Consider the following 19,173-nt stretch of genomic DNA (forward strand, 5'->3'; position numbering starts at 1 on the left):
CATACACTTCGGGTAGAGCTGTGCACAACTGTACACAATATTGCAGGACATATTGGAACTGATCCTACAACACACACCGGTCTGTAAATCAAATTGTTAAATTTAGAAGACATTTTCAAGAGAAAAAATAAAATTAACATGACAGATTTTGACAATTTCAACATTTGCGTATGTAATGAATATACGGAGAGACTCTTCAGCATTCACAAGATTAGTTCATTTTGACTGACACGACATAAGCAGATGATAATGTTCTAAAACAGCAGAGAGTTGTATGATAGCAATTGATGCATATCCAAAAGCATTTGACATTTGTTGGAAGGAATGAGAACCTGATACTATGACTATGCACAAATGACTAATTGTTTTAAGAAATGCATTAACTGTTGTGCAAATATAAATAGTGTTGTGAGAAATGCACCAAAGCCACTGGGAAAAACTGTAATAACCAATCCTTTAAATTTTTGTAGTTATATAATCTTTTACTTTCTCAAAAAGATGAAAAATTCAATGAATTAATAGTAATAATAATTCTAATCAATTTTGACATTACATGTATGGAATTTTGTGTGTTGTGTTCTGTTTTAAAATTTGGCAGACAAATATTTAAAACTACAAATGAATATGAATAATTACATTGCATATTTCATAAACAATACAGTGAAAATAAATTAAAGGTTTCATATTTAAAATAGAATATTACAGTTTCTGCATTAAATATGATCTCGGTTGTGAAAATAAGCATGATTTCTGTGCATGCACTGCAAACGGATGATATGTAAACAGGTTTTAATTCATGAGACGAGACAAAAAACCTAAATAACCATTTTCTTTTAATAAACACCACTGATTTAAACACACAAACACCGAGTTAATGTGGTAAATGTGAAATGTGGCGCAATGAATCACCTAAAAACCCCAAACGGTACTGTTTTCACATTAGTGTGTAGTATGCCTGCTAATAGTGTGCAGTATAGCCGAATATGAACACTCTTCAATGTAAACGTTGAATGGCGCCATCTAGTGTTCATACGCGGGACACCACAAATTCTGCACATTATTCGCTTTGAAATAGTTTCCTCTGAGATAATACAATTTAGTGTACGAGTAAGACGTTTTATATTTGTCTATCCGTTAATTTATTACAACATTAATTAAAAACAACGCTAAATACAAAGCCATTGTGATGCCGCATATGCTAACTCGCTAGCTATAATTTTTTTAAATATCAGAATGGCTGACAGAGTGAGTTTGTATCAGGTCAGAGTTCTGGATCTCTCTCTCTTTGCTCTTCTGTGTCTCATGATCATGTATTAATAGAAGAAATGTGACCTCAATAATCTGATATGCAGTTAATGTGAGGGCTACTAAACTTATAGGCTAACACAGTCGACCTGACGACAAACACTGCTGACAGAAAAAAGGTAAAAAAAAAACAAACAGATCTAGTAATGCGAGTAAAGTGTGGTTTTAAAGCACAGTAAGTCAGGATGTGCTGTTAAAGTGCTTTTTGGCTTGTGTGTGTGAAGTTTTCTTTACTTTTTAGGCTATAAAATGTATGACACTGTTTTTTATAAGTTGCATTATCATAAAATTGACAGACTTTATCACATTTTGTTGTGTATTTAAGGGAAATTAACACGAATTAATGTTCGCTTTTAGACCTGCATGTGGGTTTATTTACTGTACTTGCATCTTGTTGCGATGATGTGGATTAAAATTTGGCGCGGAAAAAAAAAAAACTGCTGACGCTCCATTTTGGTTATAAAAACGTTTGCAAACGGTTAGGGAATAGCACTCTTTTTTAATATCATGCTATAAATCATGCCACATATCTAACTAAAATAGTCTGGGGTAAATAAATCAATGTTTTTGAGACATTGTTTTAGAAACATACAGATTAACACTGAACAAACATCCTATTTACGTTCTCTGAGGAAAAATTGACTGAACTTGATAGATAGATAGATAGATAGATAGATAGATAGATAGATAGATAGATAGACAGACAGATAGATAGACAGACAGATAGATATATAGAAAGTATTTGCTTGTGTTATCTTTCATTGGTTGACTACATATTTCAGTAGAGACGTCTGTCTATCTATCTATCTATCTATCTATCTATCTATCTATCTATCTATCTGTCTGTCTGTCTGTCTGTCTGTCTGTCTGTCTGTCTGTCTGTCTGTCTGTCTGTCTGTCTGTCTATCTGTCTATCTATCTATCGTCTTTATGCCTAGTGTTCTCTTTAAAAGCTGTTGTTTACTATTTTATCTTCATCATGTTGTCTTTTTTCCATATTCTTTCCTTTAAATTAAACTTTTTAATGCTGTGATTCTTAACTTAACAGTTTTATTAAGCTCTTGTAACACTTAAAAGACTTTTTTTTAACTTCATGTAGAAAAAAAGTCATTAAAATCCTTGCTCTGCTATAAATTGGGATGCTGTGTTGAGTTTTTGTGCTATCGTTTTGAAAACTTCATTATTAAATCCCTCATGATGTTAAACAAACGTTCTATTAACGTTGCTGGGAGATTTGCTGTTAGCTGTGTAATGTTATTTCTCTCAGGAGATCCGTCTCATATTATCTGTGTCAGTGCGATGGATGTGGACGTGGACACATCCGGAGGGATTTCAGACGAGGATGTGGCCATGCAGATGATGATTGAACAGAGTCTCCAGCAGAGCCACAAACCAACACAGTTGAAGAGCTACAGCGGAGACGCCTGCAGGTCAAACAACACACTTTATATACACATTTCACTTGAATTATAGAGGCTGTATTTTGTATTTACGCAGGTCAAACACACATTTCACTTGTATTAACAGTGCTGAATTTTGTTTTTTCAAACAAAATCACATGCACTTGAATGAAAGATGCTGTATTTCTGTCTGCAGGATTGTTCAGATTTCGCCTGAGAGAGAGAAGATTTTCAATGCAATAAAATACGGTATGAATAATAGATCGCACTACAATGTTTTGTTCAGTTCTGAAGGTAAAAGGGGTCCAACCCGGTACTAGAAAGGTGTACCTAATAAAGTGGCCCGTGAATATATATGTATGTGTATATATATATATATATATATATATATATATATATATATATATATATATATATATATATATATATATATATATATATATAAACTTTGGAATAGCTGGAATTAATTTTAAAACAGATAAAATCACTCCCATCAATATATATATATATATATTTTTTTATTGAGTTTTTTACTCAGTATTGTCATGTAAAATGTAAGTTTCTTCATGCATGTGTGAAATAAAGCTAGACACTCAGGTTTCATAAGTATATACTAAATATATAGTAGAATCAAATGATTATGATCATCACATTTAAACAGTATCTGCTAAAAACCTTTTTTTGTTTTAGCCAGTTGTTTTGCAGGGATTATACTAGTCCAGTGTTTCTCAACCATGTTCTCGGAGGACCACCAACACTGCATGTTTCCATGTCTTTTTTATCTGTCACATCCATTACAGGTCTTTCCGTCTGCTAGTGAGCTGATGATTCGAATCAGGTGTGTTTGGTTAAGGAGACACGGAAAATGTGCAAAGCTGGTTGTCCTCCAGGAGCGTGGTTGAGAAGGACTGTACTAGTCTATCAGTTGGTTCACCAGCATAACTGATCTGGTTCAGCGAGTAATATTTTCCTCTTGCTGGTTCATCAGGTGATGAATTCTCTCTGCGTAAACTGACGGTCCACCAACGCTGTTTCTCTGAGGAAGACTCTACAGGCTTCATCCCTTTACACGACGCCGCCATTCAGAGCAACCCGAACATTCTGCAGATCACCTTCACCGGTTTGTGCATTCCCAGCATTCAGTGTGTATCTGTAATCTGGATTACGTAATAAGATTACCAAAATCAAGTACTTGTAATCAAAGTAAACTACTTTTTAAAATACTTGTAATCAGAATAAAGTATTTGTTTGATTATTTATTATTTACACAATGGCAGTAGGGGTGGCACAGTGGCTCAGTGGTTAGCTCTGTTGCCTCACAGCAAGAAGGTCACTTGTTTGAGTCTCGGCTGGACCAGTTTTCGGAGGTGTGGGTTTCCTCCGGGTGCTGCAGTTTCCCCCACAGTCCAAACACATGCGCTATAGGTGAATTGAATAAACTAAATTGTCCATAGTGTATGAGTGTTTCCCACTACTGGGTTGCGGCTGGAAAGGCATCTGCTGTGTAAAACATATGCTGGAATAGTTGGCGGTTATAGAAACCCATGCCAACACGGGTAGAACATGCAAACTCCACACAGAAATGTCAACTGACCAAGCTGGGACTCGAACCAGCGACCTTCTTGTGTCTCCTGCTATATAAAGTAAAGTTTATAAGTATTAACATTATTATTACTGTGTTTTCTCTGTTCAACAGCGTCTCCTGAAGACGCGAAGCACAGAAAGACTCGTCGTGGGAAAACGGCGCTCTTCTTAGCAGTAGAGAACGGGCTTCTGGACAATACTTTCTTCCTGCTGGATCACGGCTGCAGTCCAGACACGCTGGATAAAGAGGAGGACTCGCCTCTCATTGTAGGTCAGAAAACACTCTATTAATATTAAAAGGAAATCAGTTATCAGATACTAGAGAGTTTTTGATTGGTCAGAGGATTTGAGGTGACGTCAAAAAAAATGTTGATCCGTTTATGTGGAAGTGACAAACTTCAATTCATTCATTTTCTTGTCGCCTTAGTCCCTTTATTAATCTGGGGTTATTTTCTTAGTTTTCATTTCAAATAAAAATAAAGTTATATTTACCCCACACTGGCTATTCTACTTGTTGCTCTTTACACAGGCCTATCTATCCATCTACATTGTGATTGAGCACTAGTAATCCAGATTTAGTGATCCTGAAAAGTTCCTATCCGGATCAGATTGATCCAATCCAATGTTGCTTTGAAAAACTGGCTCAAAAAGTAAGCTGGATTACGTGATCATGGATCGCAAAAACAGGATTACTAAATCCGGATCAATTTTATCCGGATTAAACCTTTTGAAAAACCGGGCCCAGGAGCTCTGTCAAATACTGGGGAGCTAAGCCGTTCAGAGCTTTGTTGGTAGTCAATAAAATTGTAAAATTTATACGATATTTAATAGGGAGCCAATGCAATGATGAAAGGACTGGAGTAATATGATCATATTTCTTTGTTCTTGAAAGCACTCTAGCAGCTTCATTTTGAACTAGCTGAAGTTTAATACAAACTGCATGCTTTAAATATTTATATCAGCTTTAAATCTTCTAAATGTGAATTTTGTCACTGTTTTGGAGCACACTAGCTTATAGATATCCTTAAAACATATTCTAAAATCTAAAAAAAAAATCCCTGGAAGTTTTAAAATGCAATGTGACCTGCTATTTTAGAGCTACAGAAAGCAAACGTGCCACCATTTTATGATTTATTTTTAATTTATTTATTGTTATTGATTGTCATTGAAGGATTTAAGATTTAAGGCTGGCTTTCTGCTTGTTTGCGTCTCTCACTCTCTGCATTATTCAGCCATCAGAAACAATCAGCTTGAGATGGTGGATCTGCTGCTGAGGTTCGGAGCGCGTGTGAATCAGGAGTGTGTGAACTGCAGGACAGCTCTCCATGAGGCTGCCCGACTGGGTCTGACGGAGATTCTGGATCTGCTGATGAAGAACGGAGCTCACGCTGATCCTCGCAGCTCTTTCGGCCTCACACCGCTGGCTTTAGCAGCACAGGCCGGATACCTGGACATCATGAGGACACTAATACACAGAGGTCAGCAGAGGTCACCAGAAAACTAAAACCATTCTCATTACTCAAGATCAAAATGAACATCCATTAAAAAAATGTAACCCAGAAAGTACATCTTACATAAAATATGTAAAAATAATCTAGATGTACTAAAATTTATATCTAGATGTATTCTGACAAACAACATAGGCTCGTTCTGAAAACGTACCTCCGTATACATTTCTGGAGATCATGAATTATGTAGCCAGAGCTACGTACGGCTGCATTTCGTCTTTAAAACGAATGCTACAGGGCAGAATGATTCCTTTTTATGCTTACCTCCGTGTGGACGGCTTTTTCCCTGTTACTAGTTTGTCCAGTAGCTCTCCGCGTACGTCAGCAGACTTATGACATAGAGCTAAATTGACTGCGGCGACGGAGTTTGAGGCTGGCAAAGAACAGTTTCAGCAGGTAAGACAAAACTAAAAGCCAAAAAATAAGATAAACGTGTAAATTACAGGGTAAGAATGTGGTAAAATCTGAAAATGTGGTAAAAACCAGGCAAGGATTGCTTTTGACAACACTGTTGGTTGGGTTTAGGGGAGGGGGGGAGGGTGGGTCAGTTGATCGGTCAGTCAGTCAGTCGACAGCCGCCTGTCGTGGATTTACACAAAAAGACTGGCAATCGTGAGAGAAATTTGAGATCTGAAAAAGCATACACAAACTGGTGGAATCACAAAAACAAAATCTGCAAAAAACACATATCTCCTGGGATGTATTTGGTGCTCTCCAGAAATCTATATAGGGGTACGTTTACAGAATGAACCTAGGTTCTTAAAAAAACTCTAAAAATGACACCAGCTAATATAAAATGTAATAAAGTTACTTTATAATTAAGTTGCTTACTTATGCCTTATTTTTTATTTTGTTTAACTTAATTGAACTATAGTCATAGTTTATACAGAAGTATAAAAATCTTTGAAAAAAAAATTATAATTTGAATTTAAATTCCTGATTTTCTTTTTATATTTTATATGACATTTTGTCTCAAATATTTCTTTTTCTGAGTAACTTTATTCTCGAAATTTAATGAGTTTATTCTTAATATTGTTTTGTAGTTTTTTTCTCAAAACAACCTTATTCTTGAAAATTGAGTCCAAACATTTTATATAGTAATACAATTTTGTTTAATCTGACATTAAAATGACTAATTTTGAGTTTTATTTCAAAATGTTGATTGGTATAATTCCATCTCCTTACATTTTAACTTTAGTTTATTCTGATGCAATAAAAACATTAATATATAAATAAGAGCTAGTTTTCAGTCGGGTTTAATATTTTTAGACATATTGAAGAGCAAAAACTACAAGTTTTATCAAATGAAAATAAAAAATATATTTAAAAAAACAAATGAAACCTTTATGTAATTATTTATTACAAAAACAAATTTATTTATAAATAGCCCATTTAAAATGTGAACTAAATGTGAAATAAAGTCATCAACACTCAAAAAAAATTTTTTTTTACTTGTTCAAACTACTTAAATCAAATGAGCTAAAACAACAAAATTCTTGACAATTTAATGGACAACTTAATTTTTTATGTTTAGTCCACATAAATTTGTTGAAAGTCATTAACTTAATCGATTTATGTTCGGACAACATGAATTAATTGTGTTGAACCCTGCATTTTTACAGTGATGGAAGAACTTAAAATTTACAAAAAGGATTTAATTATTAAAAATAATTAAAAAATACACATTTACTATAGCACCTATAGCACATTTACTGCCTAAAATATGAATCAAAAAGCTACTTCACAAAGTAAAAAATTAACTCAACATCACTATCCTCCAAAAAGCAACTATAAAAGTATTTTTCTGCACTCTTCTATCAGGCATTGAGTGTCTTTAATACAGTGTGTTTGTGCTCAGGTGCTGATGTGGAGTCTCAGGCTCAGGATTGCGCAACCATCTTGTTTGAGGCTTGCATTTCAGGAAACCCTGACGTGATTTCATTACTGCTGAAGTCCGGCGCAGACGCAAACGTCCCCAAACACACGGGACACCTGCCCATCCACAGAGTAGCTCACCGCGGACACCTCAAGTCAGTGACACACATACATCTGAAGTCAAAATTATGAAAACCTTTTCCAAATATTTCCCAAATTATGTTTACAGAGCACTGAATTTTCACAGTATTTCCTATAATATTTTTTCTTCTGGAGAAAGTCTTATTTGTTTCATTTCGTCTAGAATAAAAGCAGTTTCTAACTTTTAAAAACCTTTTTGAGGACAATATTATTAGCCCCTTTAAGCTGTAATTGTTTTGGATTGTCTCAGAAAAAAACAATGACTTGCCTAATTACCCTAACTTTAACCTAATTAACCCAGTTAAGCCTTTAAATGTCACTTTAAGCTGAATACTTGTGTCTTGAAGTATATATAGTCAAATATTATGTGCTGTCATTATGGCAAAGAGGAAATAAATCAGTTATTAGAAATAAGTTAATAAAATTATGATGTTTAGATGTGCCGAAAAAGGTTATTATACCATCAGTATCTTATGCCCATGTGGGAATGTTCTCTTGTAACTTCATGCTGCTTTTCTTATTTTATTAATGCATACCTGATCTCCACAGGGCCCTCGCTCTCCTGATCCCCGTCACATCGTGGGATGCAGTGGACGACAGCGGCATCAGTCCTCTTCATTCAGCCGCTGCCGGTGGACACACACACTGTCTGGAGATGCTCCTCAATGCCGGATACGACCCAAATTTCATGCTCCACCCATGGGTCCGGCGCAGCTACGATGATAAGCGTCAGTCGGCACTGTATTTCGCCGTTTCCAACGATGACGTCTCCTCTGCAAGAGTCCTTCTAGAGGCCGGAGCCATGCCCAACCAGGACCCGGTCAAATGTCTGCAGGTTAGGGAGGGACAATGTCTAGGCCGATATGGGGTGTTTTTGTTTTTAAATATTTTGCTGAACCCTTAATCCTGGCGTTAAAATAGGATCCAGATCACAGAGATTTTAAAGCGTGACATATCGGTTGATTTGCGGCTGTTGAACTCGCTTCCCTTGGATTTAAGGAACGGTGATAGTCATCACGCTTTTAAATCCCGACTTAAAGGGCCATGAAACCCCCTCGTTTCAGCAGGGTGTTTTCACACCTCTACTTTGGAAAAAGTCAGAAAAGTGGGCGTGTCCAGCTTTGTTTAGGGGGGAGTGTCGGAGGAAGAAAAGAGGGATGGTGTGGGAGTGTCTATTTGGGCGCGCTGAGTTTCAGAGTCAAAATACACAAACACAGGGGACAAAGTGACTGTGTTTACATGGACATATGTAGTCGAATTATTTGCCAAATTATTAAATGGTGGACTTTAACTGCAGTTTGGCTCTTTCATTCAGGGAATTCATTCATGTCCCTCGCGACAAACAAGATATTTGATTCGAGGAACTGCTCTAAGTGTGTATTTTTATGCAATGTTTGATACCGCACGGCGAATGAGAAAAAAAAAACTCAGCATTTCCCGGAAACTTAGATGCACTCGGCAGGTAGCGTCAGAAAGCCGCGTGTGTTATTCCGGTCACAAAATCCGGTGAAAAGAGGTTAAAGTTTGATTGTAGTGCTAACATGTTTACACTCGGTGCAATAGTTAGTTCGATACGAACAAACTGAATAAACAAAGTGCACTGGTCGCTCACTTACCAAATCTGTAGAGACAGAACAATCACCAGAAACTAGAGCCGCGTCTTTATTAAGAGGAGACTACAAGCGAATCTGGATCTCAGCGTTTGCAGATGAGAACAGCTCTCAGGTAAACAATAATCCTCCTTAGACACGTAAGTTATTGTTGTCGAGCGTCGCGTACACTGTTAATCCACACGTGACTTCAGCTGCGCTCTCACAGAGAGAAAATGAAAACAAAACTTAACGGCAGCAAACTATAAAAGCAACACTTCACGCTTGTTTTGCCAACACAACGTGGCTTCTCTGTCGTCTAAACACTGTGACACTAATGAATATTAATGAAGTTGCACAATAGAGCGCGCTGATTGGTTTGAACCAAGCCTTACTCATGCATTAATGCATCACACTGTAAGACGTAATAAGACACACTCTGGCACAGACGTCCAGTCTGCACGCTGGAATACACGCTATTATGTCATGACCGTGACGCAGCTTCAAAAATTAGTTTCAAACCGGAAGTACGAATTTGCTTGAAATAACGCAAAAACAACCAATTTACACTTTTTAGTGAGATATAGGTGTCCTAATAGTGTTTTTAGCAGTGTGGGACACATATACGACTGTCAACAGCTCAAAAAAGTGTGTTTTGGTGTTTCGTGACCCTTTAAGACCTATCTTTTTAAGCAGCCTATATGACTATATGTTTAACTCCATATCTCCCCTCCCTCCTGCAGGTGGCGCTGCGTCTGGGTAACCACGAGCTGATTCAGCTACTGCTGCGATACGGTGCCAATGTAAATTATTTCTGCCGGGTGAACACCACACACTTCCCCTCGGCGCTGCAGTACGCGCTGAAGGATGAGCTGGTGCTGCGGATGCTGTGTAATTTTGGCTATGATGTGGAGCGATGCTTCGACTGTCCGTATGGGGAAGGGTCGCATGTGCCACGCGGATATGAGGGTTGGACTGATACCGTCATCAAAGACACTCTGGTGATTTTTGGAACAGAGCTTGATTGTTTGTTGAGATCCATGTTGGGTGTAATGTGTAGACCCACACCGAATCCACAGATTCAGAGGATTTACATCAGAATTATTAGCCCTCCTATAAAATTTCAATGATTTTTATATTTTTTCCGTCAATTTCTGAAGGAAACGGAGAGAAATACATTTCTAATAACTGATTTCTTTCATCTTTGCCTTGATGACAGCACATTATATTGGACTAGATGTTCTTCAAGACACTAGTATTCAGCTTAAAGTGACATTTAAAGGCTTTACCAGGTTAATTAGGGTAAGGTTAGGCTAATTTGGCAAGTCATTGTATAACAGTGGTTTGTTCTGGAGGCAATCCAAAGCTAATATTGCTTAAGGGGGCTAATAATATTGACCTTAACATTTTTAATAGTGCACTATGTCTTTAAATAGTGCACTATTTGAGTAACCAGCTACTTCTAGTGGTGTCCAATACTATAGTGGACGTTATGAAGTGCTTTGAATCAGGGCCGCCCCAAGCCTTCAGGGGGCCCTAAGCAGGATTTTATTTGGGCCCCCTTGGTGCAAACAATATTACAAATTTCCGTCAATCCTTGATTATTCCCACACTATAAATTTAAAACACACATTATCAATTTTATTCGCTGTAGATGTGTTGCTTACATTATAAAATGTTTTAAGACAATTCTAAATATTATTCTGCAGAAACAACTTCCTATTGATCCCACTTTTTATGACTGCTTGCCACAAATCTAAATTGTTAGACACAAAATATTAATCTGAGCTGACAGAAACAAAAACAGCTGGAAGTAGCCAATAGCATACGTATTAGTATTATTCAGTCACAAGACGCTGCCAAACAGTCAAACATGGTGACAATAAAGATATTTTTTTTAAATGGATATAAATGTTAACCCTGAAAAAAAAATTGTATCGTATTTTGCAGTTCAAATAACTTAAAACATCTATTTAAATGAAATTCAAATTAAACCAAGAAGCATTTTCAGATCTCTTTAGATAAATGTCTTGATAAATGTCTCTTTAGATAAATTTAGATAAATGTCTTGGCGCCAGAGTATGTACAGCGGTCGGAAATAACGATAAATGGGCATATATTTGTCTCACCCCTAATCCACAACACAACAAACTAAAACAAAAACGAAAGTCACTCAGTCATTTCATGCACTCTTTTGGGCCCCCTGGTGGCCACGAGGCCCTAAGCAGCCGCATAGTTCGCTTATGCCTTGAGCCGGCTCTGCTTTGAATCTATCCCACAATGCACAGCAATAATGAGTCTACAACCCCTGTACACTCAACAGTTAGAGAACCCCCTGGCTTATGTAAAGTTAGAGTTTGCCCACAGAATGAATTTCTATACGTCTGCCCGCAAAATGCCATCTAAAGTGCTATCCGAGTAGTGTAAATTGTTTCAAAATAAAATATTGTTCAACTAAAGTAGTATTTGTTTACATGACTGTTACGTTCCCTTCAACTCTGTCTAGGGGGACACGGGTACGCAACAGAATGTTAATGGAGTTTTGTGTGTGTGTGTCAGCATTGAGGTCCTATGAGACACTTCTCAAAGGACTAAACAAAAGAAATACCTGAATGAAGATTAACAAAATATTTATTAAAGGATTAAGGGAGGGTTCCAAAAAAACTTCAAGAGGGGGTTCAAGCCAAAGCAATAAACAAAAATTCTCTAACTGAGCGAAAGGGAAAAACTAAATAATCTATAAAAAGAAAAGAAAAATACATCAAAAATTCTCACTCCCTTACTAACATAAACAGGAGAAAACTATTACAAAAAGGAAAATGGCACTTCCTCTCTGCTAACCCAATCCCTGATTAACAAAGAGTGTTTAACAAATTAGAATTGAAAACATAAACTTACAATCAAAAAGAGGTTGAAACAAAACCTGTATGAGGTGGTCAACAGAATCAACAGAACTTAAACAAATTAAAGCTCCTAATCAACAAATAATGCTTAAAGGATTAAACAAAGCATATCTTTAAAGTTTCAAAAAGAGCCTCCACACACACACACAAAAACACAACTGTTCCATTGGAGACAAGCTGCTTAAATGAGCACGACTTTACTCGTCCTCCAATCACTGAATGGGTCATTAGTGGCAGCAGGTGGCGTTCATCATCACCTATTAGGGTGTAGCAGAGAAAGAGAAAATACAAAACAGAAACAAATACGTCCTGGGACGTAACAATGACAGAAATCAAAAGTCTTTGTTTCATTACTGATAAACAACTTGCTAAATAACTACACAACTAATAATAAATCAATTACAACAGGGACTGAACAGAAAGTTGAAGAGGGATTTATCAAACAGCAAAACACAAACAACATAGAGTTTCACTCACTCCTTCTAGTGGACAATATTAGTGGACTAATGTAGGGAATAGCGGATAAGGGTATTGGGGTAAAAAATGGTAAAACTCAACTGTTTAACTCTAGAGGAGTTGTAAAATGAGTCTATTTTCAAAAAAAGAATGAATGTGTCTTTAAAGCGGTGGTCTCAAACTCAATTCCTGGAGGGCCGCTGCTCTGTAGATTTAGCATCAACCACCTTCCACTCACAGCTGCCTAATAGTCTCTAGTAGTCTTGAACGCCTTGATTAGTTGGATCAGCTGTGTTTAATAATGGTTGGAACAAAACTGCAGAGCTGCGGCCCTCCAGGAATCCAGTTTGAGATCCATGCTTTAAAGAAAATCAAATAAAAAAATCGTGAGAAAATCTGAATTGGCCTCTAAAAAAAACATTCAGACTGATGCATCAGTAAAATAGTTGGATTGATTGATTTGCATTGGTTTTGAAAGCTCTTCTTCTTCTTTGTCTTCTTCTTTTGTGTTTGTAGTTTTGTGAGGTGATTTCGGTCTCCTTTTTGAAGCATCTCTCGGGGAGTGTCGTGCGCATCATGATGGATTACGTGGATCATGTGAAATTCTGCTCCAAATTGAAGGCTGTGCTCATGGAGCAAAGACAGTGGGCTGAGATCTGCCACTTTCAAGGTTTGGACAAACACACTGGGATGTATATACAAAATACCACTTTGAAATAGTGAGATGGACATGTTGAGATGGACAAGTGCCGATATACAGCCATATCGCACTGCCACGAGTGTGATATTGCGTTTATACAACAGTTTGACGGCATAGTTGTGGATATAAAAACAAAATCAAACATGGAGAGTCTCAAAAACCCTTTTGTATGAGGAACTACTTTCTTCCGCGTTGGATTCAAATCATAAGCTGACAGTTAAACAGCTGAGCAAGCATCTTTTAAACTTTAGATTTACATTTACATTTACATTTAGTCATTTAGCAGACGCTTTTATCCAAAGCGACTTACAAATGAGGACAAGGAAGCAATTTACACAACTAAGAGCAACAATGAATAAGTACTAAAGGCAAGTTTCAGGTCTGTAAAGTCTAAGAAGGGAAGTGTTAGTAGTGTTTTTTTTTTCTTTTTTTCTTTTTTTTTTTCTGTAGTGTCTGCTTTTTGCTGGCTGTATGTGGGCGGAGTAATACACAAAGGTTAAAGAGGCTGTACGGGTGCTGATATTACTTTAATATATCACGCCTATCAGCCAATTAGATTTGAGAACCAGACAGAACTGTTGTAAAAACATATATATATAATACTTGGTTTGTATAAAAAATTGTTTATATATTATACTTTTATATTATTATTATTATACATAATTTTATAGTTACTGATTATAATATTTTTTAACTAACAATTTAAAAATAACAATTAACAACTTGCATCATAAAGGTTTAGGATTTATATACTTTTTTAAATTGTGGCTTTTTGCAAGTTTATTTCGCATCTTTGAATGGAAGCAAAGCTAATGTAGCTCGCTGTTGAAAGGAATGAGCTTAACTGCTCTGTCTTCTAGCTGCACAATGTTGCCCTGAGGGCAACAAATAAAAAGACTGCTATTTTAGTACTCATTTAGTACCTGACAAAAGTCTTGTCGCGGATCCCAGCAACAATAATAACTTGACTTCTAGTTGATCATTTGGAAAAGTGGCAGAAAGTGGATTTTTCTGATGAATCATCTGTTGATCTGCATCCCAATCATCACAAATACTGCAGAAAACCTCCTTGAACCTGCATGGACCCAAGATTGACATAGAAATCAGTCAAATTTGGTGAAGGAAAAATCATGGTTTGGGGTTATATTCAGTTTGAGGGCGTGCGAGAGATCTGTAACATCAACAGCCTGAGGTATCAAGCATCTGTGCTGCCCATCACATTACAAACTACAGGAGAGGGACAATTCTCCAGCAGGATAGCGCTCCTCATACTTCAGCCTCCACATCAAAGCTGAAAGCAAAGAAGGTCAAGGTGCTCCAGGATTGGCCAGCCCAGTCATCAGACATGAACATTATTGAGCATGTCTGGGGTAAGATGGAGGAGGCGTTGAAGATGAACCCAAAGACTCTTGATGAACTCTGGGAGTCCTGCTGAAGGCTTTCTTCTTCATTCCAGATGACTTTATTAATCAGTGATGTGAGTCATGTCAGAGATGTATGGATGCAGTCCTCCAAGCTCATGATGGATTCAGACACAATATTCATTCTGTCTCCACTGCAGCAGGACTTTATATTCTATACTGGACATTATTTCTGTTCAGTGATGACACTTTAGTCTAAGCAGAGTCAGACCTTACTGTCCTAATGAAATCATTAAAAATCAAGGCATGATCATGTTTTATTTGGGTAAAATAAGCGTCATCTAGCGGCCTTTGCCTTTCTTATAAGACACTTCTAATACCAAATGATCAACTAGAAGTCAAGTTATTATTTCTTGTTCCTAAAACTTGAACAGACGATAAGTGTTTTGTCAGGTAGTGTATGTAAATAATAACAAAACGTGTCTTTTCTCAATCAAACATGCTTCTTCACATATCCATGCACATCACACATGTTTTTAATATAAAGATATTTCAATTTAAATACGTTAAAAAGTGAAATCCATCTTAAATTCTGCTCAACCAGGCTATGGTCTCAAGAATGGCTCTTTTGCCCCAAGAATAAAGGTCAAACCCACACCCACCCTAAATTTCATCAATCACCAACTTATTATTAGACTATTTTGGTGATATTTTACATTAAGATATGTAAAGGGTTGTTTTGTCGGCCAAAAAATTGGAGTCAACGCCATGCCATAAAAGATAAGGCTAGTAGTGTTAGTTGATGGTTTGTTAATACCATTAATTGTGACCTAAACTACAGTGTTACCCATTTGTCTCCACAGAGAATGTGCGATGTCTGCAGCATCTCTGTCGGCTGAAGATCAGGGCTTGTTTGGGTCGACTGCGTTTAAGAGCTCCCATTTTCATGAGTTTTCTTCCACTGCCGGAGAGACTGAAACATTACATCCAGTACAGGGAATATGATCTGTACGGTCAGAAATGCCAAACGCAGAGCAAATGAGCCAGAGCAACACACATAATCACTGCTGTCCACTATATATACATGTTTATTATTAACATATATTGACAGTGTCTTAAGGAGGACCTTATGGCTCTTTGTTTAAGGTGTAAAATAAGTCTCTGATGACTCTCAGAAATAAAGGTACGTGAGCTGTCACTGGGGTGGTACCTTTTCAATAGGTACAAATGTAAACTTAAATGGTCCATATTGGTACCTCAAAAGTATATATTAGTACTTATAAATTTAAGAGGAACACTTTTGTAGTTTTTAGGTACTAATATGTACCCTTGAGGTGTTAAAATAGACCTTTTATTTACAAATTTGTACCTTTTGAAAAGGTACCACCAGTAAGCTCGTGTACCTTTATTTCTGAGAGTGTAGTGTGTAATTTCAGCTCAAAATACTACACTAATAATGTTTTATACCTCTTTGAAATTGACCCTTTTAGGGTTCGATCCTAATTGTGGCGTTTTAGTGACTGCCGCTTTAAATTCAAATGAGATTGAGCTCTTTTTCAAAAGAGGGCGGAGCTACAAATGCCTATATGTCAGCATGGTAGCAGATTCAAAAACAAGACTAATGTTCTATGCCAATGAGGGATGGATGTCCACTAGTGGGCGGGGCTTTCCCCCTCTGATGACACGTACAAATAGAGAATGTCAATCAAAGTGTTTCTGCAGTGTGTTTTTATCAAGTCTGATTATAAACAACAGAATTAATAAATTTTTACCATTAGAAACGGGCTATGGTCACACACCGCTGCCACACAACTGGGTTTAAACCCTTTATTAAAGGGATTTTTGCATAATAGGTGCCCGTTAATGCTTATGAATATGTATAGAACATAACTAATGAGATAAATACTTGCTATTATATTACTTTTAGGAGATTTTATGTTTGTTATTTTTTTAACAAGCAAAAATTCATTATAAATGAAAACTTGTGAAATTGTTATTTTGTTATAATTTAAACCAATATCATATTTATATCATCATCACTTATTAATTTCTGCATATTTCTACATCTCTAATATCTGATGTGATTTTTTTTTTTTCAAATATTTTCCCTCACCAATGTTTTATTAATGAAGTTATTTATCATTTTGAACATTCATTGATTCATTCATTTTCCTTCGGCTTAGTCCCTTTATTTATCAGGGGTCACTACAGCGTAGTGAACCGCCAACTATTTCAGTATGTTTTACACAGCTGATGCCCTTCCTGCTGCAACCCAGTACTGAGGAAACACCCATATAAACTCATTACCACACACATACACTACGGCCAATTTAGTTAATCAATTCCCCTATAAAAATATTCAAATGTATTTTAAAAATTCATTCAGTCTTATTTTTTTATTGATTTATTTAGATTATATATATATATATATATATATATATATATATATATATATATATATATATATATATATATATATATATATATATATATATATATGCACACACACACACAAACACACACACATTAGGTTTTAGATATAGATATAAATATTGAACTTATTACATACATACATATACAAATACACACACATATATATTCGAGATATGTATATATATATATATATATATATATGTATATATATGTATGTATGTATATATATATATATATATATATGTATATATATGTATGTATGTATATATATATATATATATATATATATATATATATATATATATATATATATATATATATATATATATATATATATATATATATATATATATAAACATACCTCGCTCAGTCTACACAATATAAGTTAAATATTATAAGAGAAAAGCCAAATAAGCTTGGGCTTCTAAAAGTGTTTATAATACATCTATTTTATAAGAAGTATATGTGATTAAAAGCATAATAATCACTGGAATAAATTCTGATAATATCATCACGCTTTTATTTTCTTATAAAATAAACAATCGCGGACGTCATCACGTGATCAAAAGCGCTCCGCTAATCAGCAAGCGGGAGGAGGCGGGACTTCCGCGTTTGTGGGCGGATCCGGGTGGGTGTTGATTTGTCAGGAATAAAGCGAACATCAACATTAAAAACAGTCGTCAATTTATAACATATTAATCATTTAAACGATCGCATAGTTCGCGTTTGACCTGCAGCCATGCCTGGAATCGATAAACTACCGATAGAGGAAACTCTGGAGGACAGTCCGCAGGTAAACATCCACATTTAGCCTGCAAGCTAACAGGAATAAATATATAAACAAAGATTTGTAATAATCTGCATTCGCTTTTCTTTGCGTGAATTAAAGCAGTTTCTGATTCTGTCTGTCCGTCTCGAAGGTTTAATTCGACTGATTTATGTCTGATTTGGAGATCTTTAGCTTTTGATGGGTGGTGCTGGATTAAATATGGCATAATCTCTATTATTATTAAACACAGATGAATCAGAAATCATATCTCTTATACATAAGAGAAGTGAGAGTTTCAGCTATATCATATAATAAGACATGGAGTATACATTAAGATATGTTATATAATGAATATCAGATGAAAAACTCAATCATCTCTATACAGTTTATTATTAGCCCTCCTGTGGAATGATTATATTATATTGTAAGTGCTGTTTATTAATCATTATTTTCATTTTTTATTATCTTTATGTATTTATGTTATGATTCTTTTAAGGCAAGGCAGGTTTATATAGTATACTTCATACACAGTGGCATTTCAAAGTGCTTTAAATAAACAGGAATAAAAGGACAAGTATAAATAAATTGATTAAAACAGATAAAAATGTGTTAAAACAGGTTATAACATAATGAAAAAGTAAAAAAATAAAAATCTTTGTTTATGTGAATCATATATATATATATATATATATATATATATATATATATATATATATATATATATTTATATATATATATATATATATATATATTTATATATATATATATATATATATATATATATATATATATATATATATATATATATATATATAATTTGCAATACCAATGTGTAGGGCTGTGCAATTTGGGGAAAATGTCTAATTGTGTTTTATTTATTTATTTTATTTTATTTTATTTTATTTTTTTACAGATATTGTGATTTAGATTTGATTTGCGATTTAATTTTGTAGTCAAGCTTCAGCTCAATAATCTGCATCGTAGCTTCTTACTGCTAAAATGCAGTGAGTGTTATTTAAAAAAAAAAGACGTGAAAAGATAATAACTTACTCCAACATTTATTCAAATTTGTTTTTAAAAATTCAGAAATTAAACTAATTTTTCTCTAGAGCAAACAGTAAACATAAATAAAATGAGTTTACCGTACTG

General features: G+C 35.4%; 2 protein-coding genes across 9 annotated transcripts in view; both read left to right on the forward strand.

The window, feature by feature from the left end:
* The first annotated feature begins 941 nt into the window (after positions 1 to 941).
* Positions 942 to 16,738, forward strand: asb14a (ankyrin repeat and SOCS box containing 14a). 6 transcript variants are annotated; one of them, XR_015502887.1, is made up of 12 exons: positions 982 to 1,424; positions 2,573 to 2,735; positions 2,902 to 2,954; positions 3,694 to 3,825; positions 4,402 to 4,560; positions 5,522 to 5,767; positions 7,656 to 7,827; positions 8,363 to 8,648; positions 10,146 to 10,403; positions 13,278 to 13,431; positions 15,686 to 16,016; positions 16,203 to 16,738. XR_015502887.1 is itself a non-coding variant. In XM_087274244.1 (11 exons), the coding sequence occupies exons 2-11, from the start codon at positions 2,605 to 2,607 to the stop codon at positions 15,862 to 15,864; spliced, it is 1,770 nt and encodes a 589-aa protein (XP_087130370.1). In that variant the 5' UTR covers positions 942 to 1,424; positions 2,573 to 2,604; the 3' UTR covers positions 15,865 to 16,738. The 6 variants fall into 6 exon arrangements, 2 of the variants coding, with proteins under 2 accessions (XP_087130370.1, XP_087130371.1); XR_015502886.1 differs by having other exon boundaries at positions 15,686 to 16,005; XR_015502889.1 differs by having other exon boundaries at positions 1,030 to 1,424; positions 2,601 to 2,735.
* Positions 16,739 to 17,863: 1,125 nt separating this feature from the next.
* appl1 (adaptor protein, phosphotyrosine interacting with PH domain and leucine zipper 1) overlaps positions 17,864 to 19,173 on the forward strand; it is a 32,904-nt gene continuing 31,594 nt past the window's right edge. For 2 of the 3 annotated variants that reach the window (XR_015502058.1, XM_087272759.1), the window contains exon 1: positions 17,864 to 18,048. Coding sequence is in view for 2 of the 3 variants with exons in the window: in XM_087272759.1 (XP_087128885.1) it covers positions 17,995 to 18,048 (54 nt within the window). In the remaining variant the exon portion in view is untranslated. 3 annotated transcript variants of the gene reach the window in all.

Source organism: Danio rerio, chromosome 11 (assembly GCF_052040795.2).
Source record: "Danio rerio strain M-AB ecotype USA chromosome 11, GRCz13ab, whole genome shotgun sequence".
NCBI classification, from domain to species: Eukaryota; Metazoa; Chordata; class Actinopteri; order Cypriniformes; family Danionidae; genus Danio; species Danio rerio.

Bases quoted from the DNA above. Each gene is read 5' to 3' on its own strand.
- asb14a (XM_087274244.1), top strand. From the start codon at position 2,605: ATGGATGTGGACGTGGACACATCCGGAGGGATTTCAGACGAGGATGTG. The intron at 3,826-4,401 runs GTTTGTGCATTC...TCTGTTCAACAG, and splicing joins TCTGCAGATCACCTTCACCG to CGTCTCCTGAAGACGCGAAG. The intron at 5,768-7,655 runs GTCAGCAGAGGT...GTTTGTGCTCAG, and splicing joins GAGGACACTAATACACAGAG to GTGCTGATGTGGAGTCTCAG.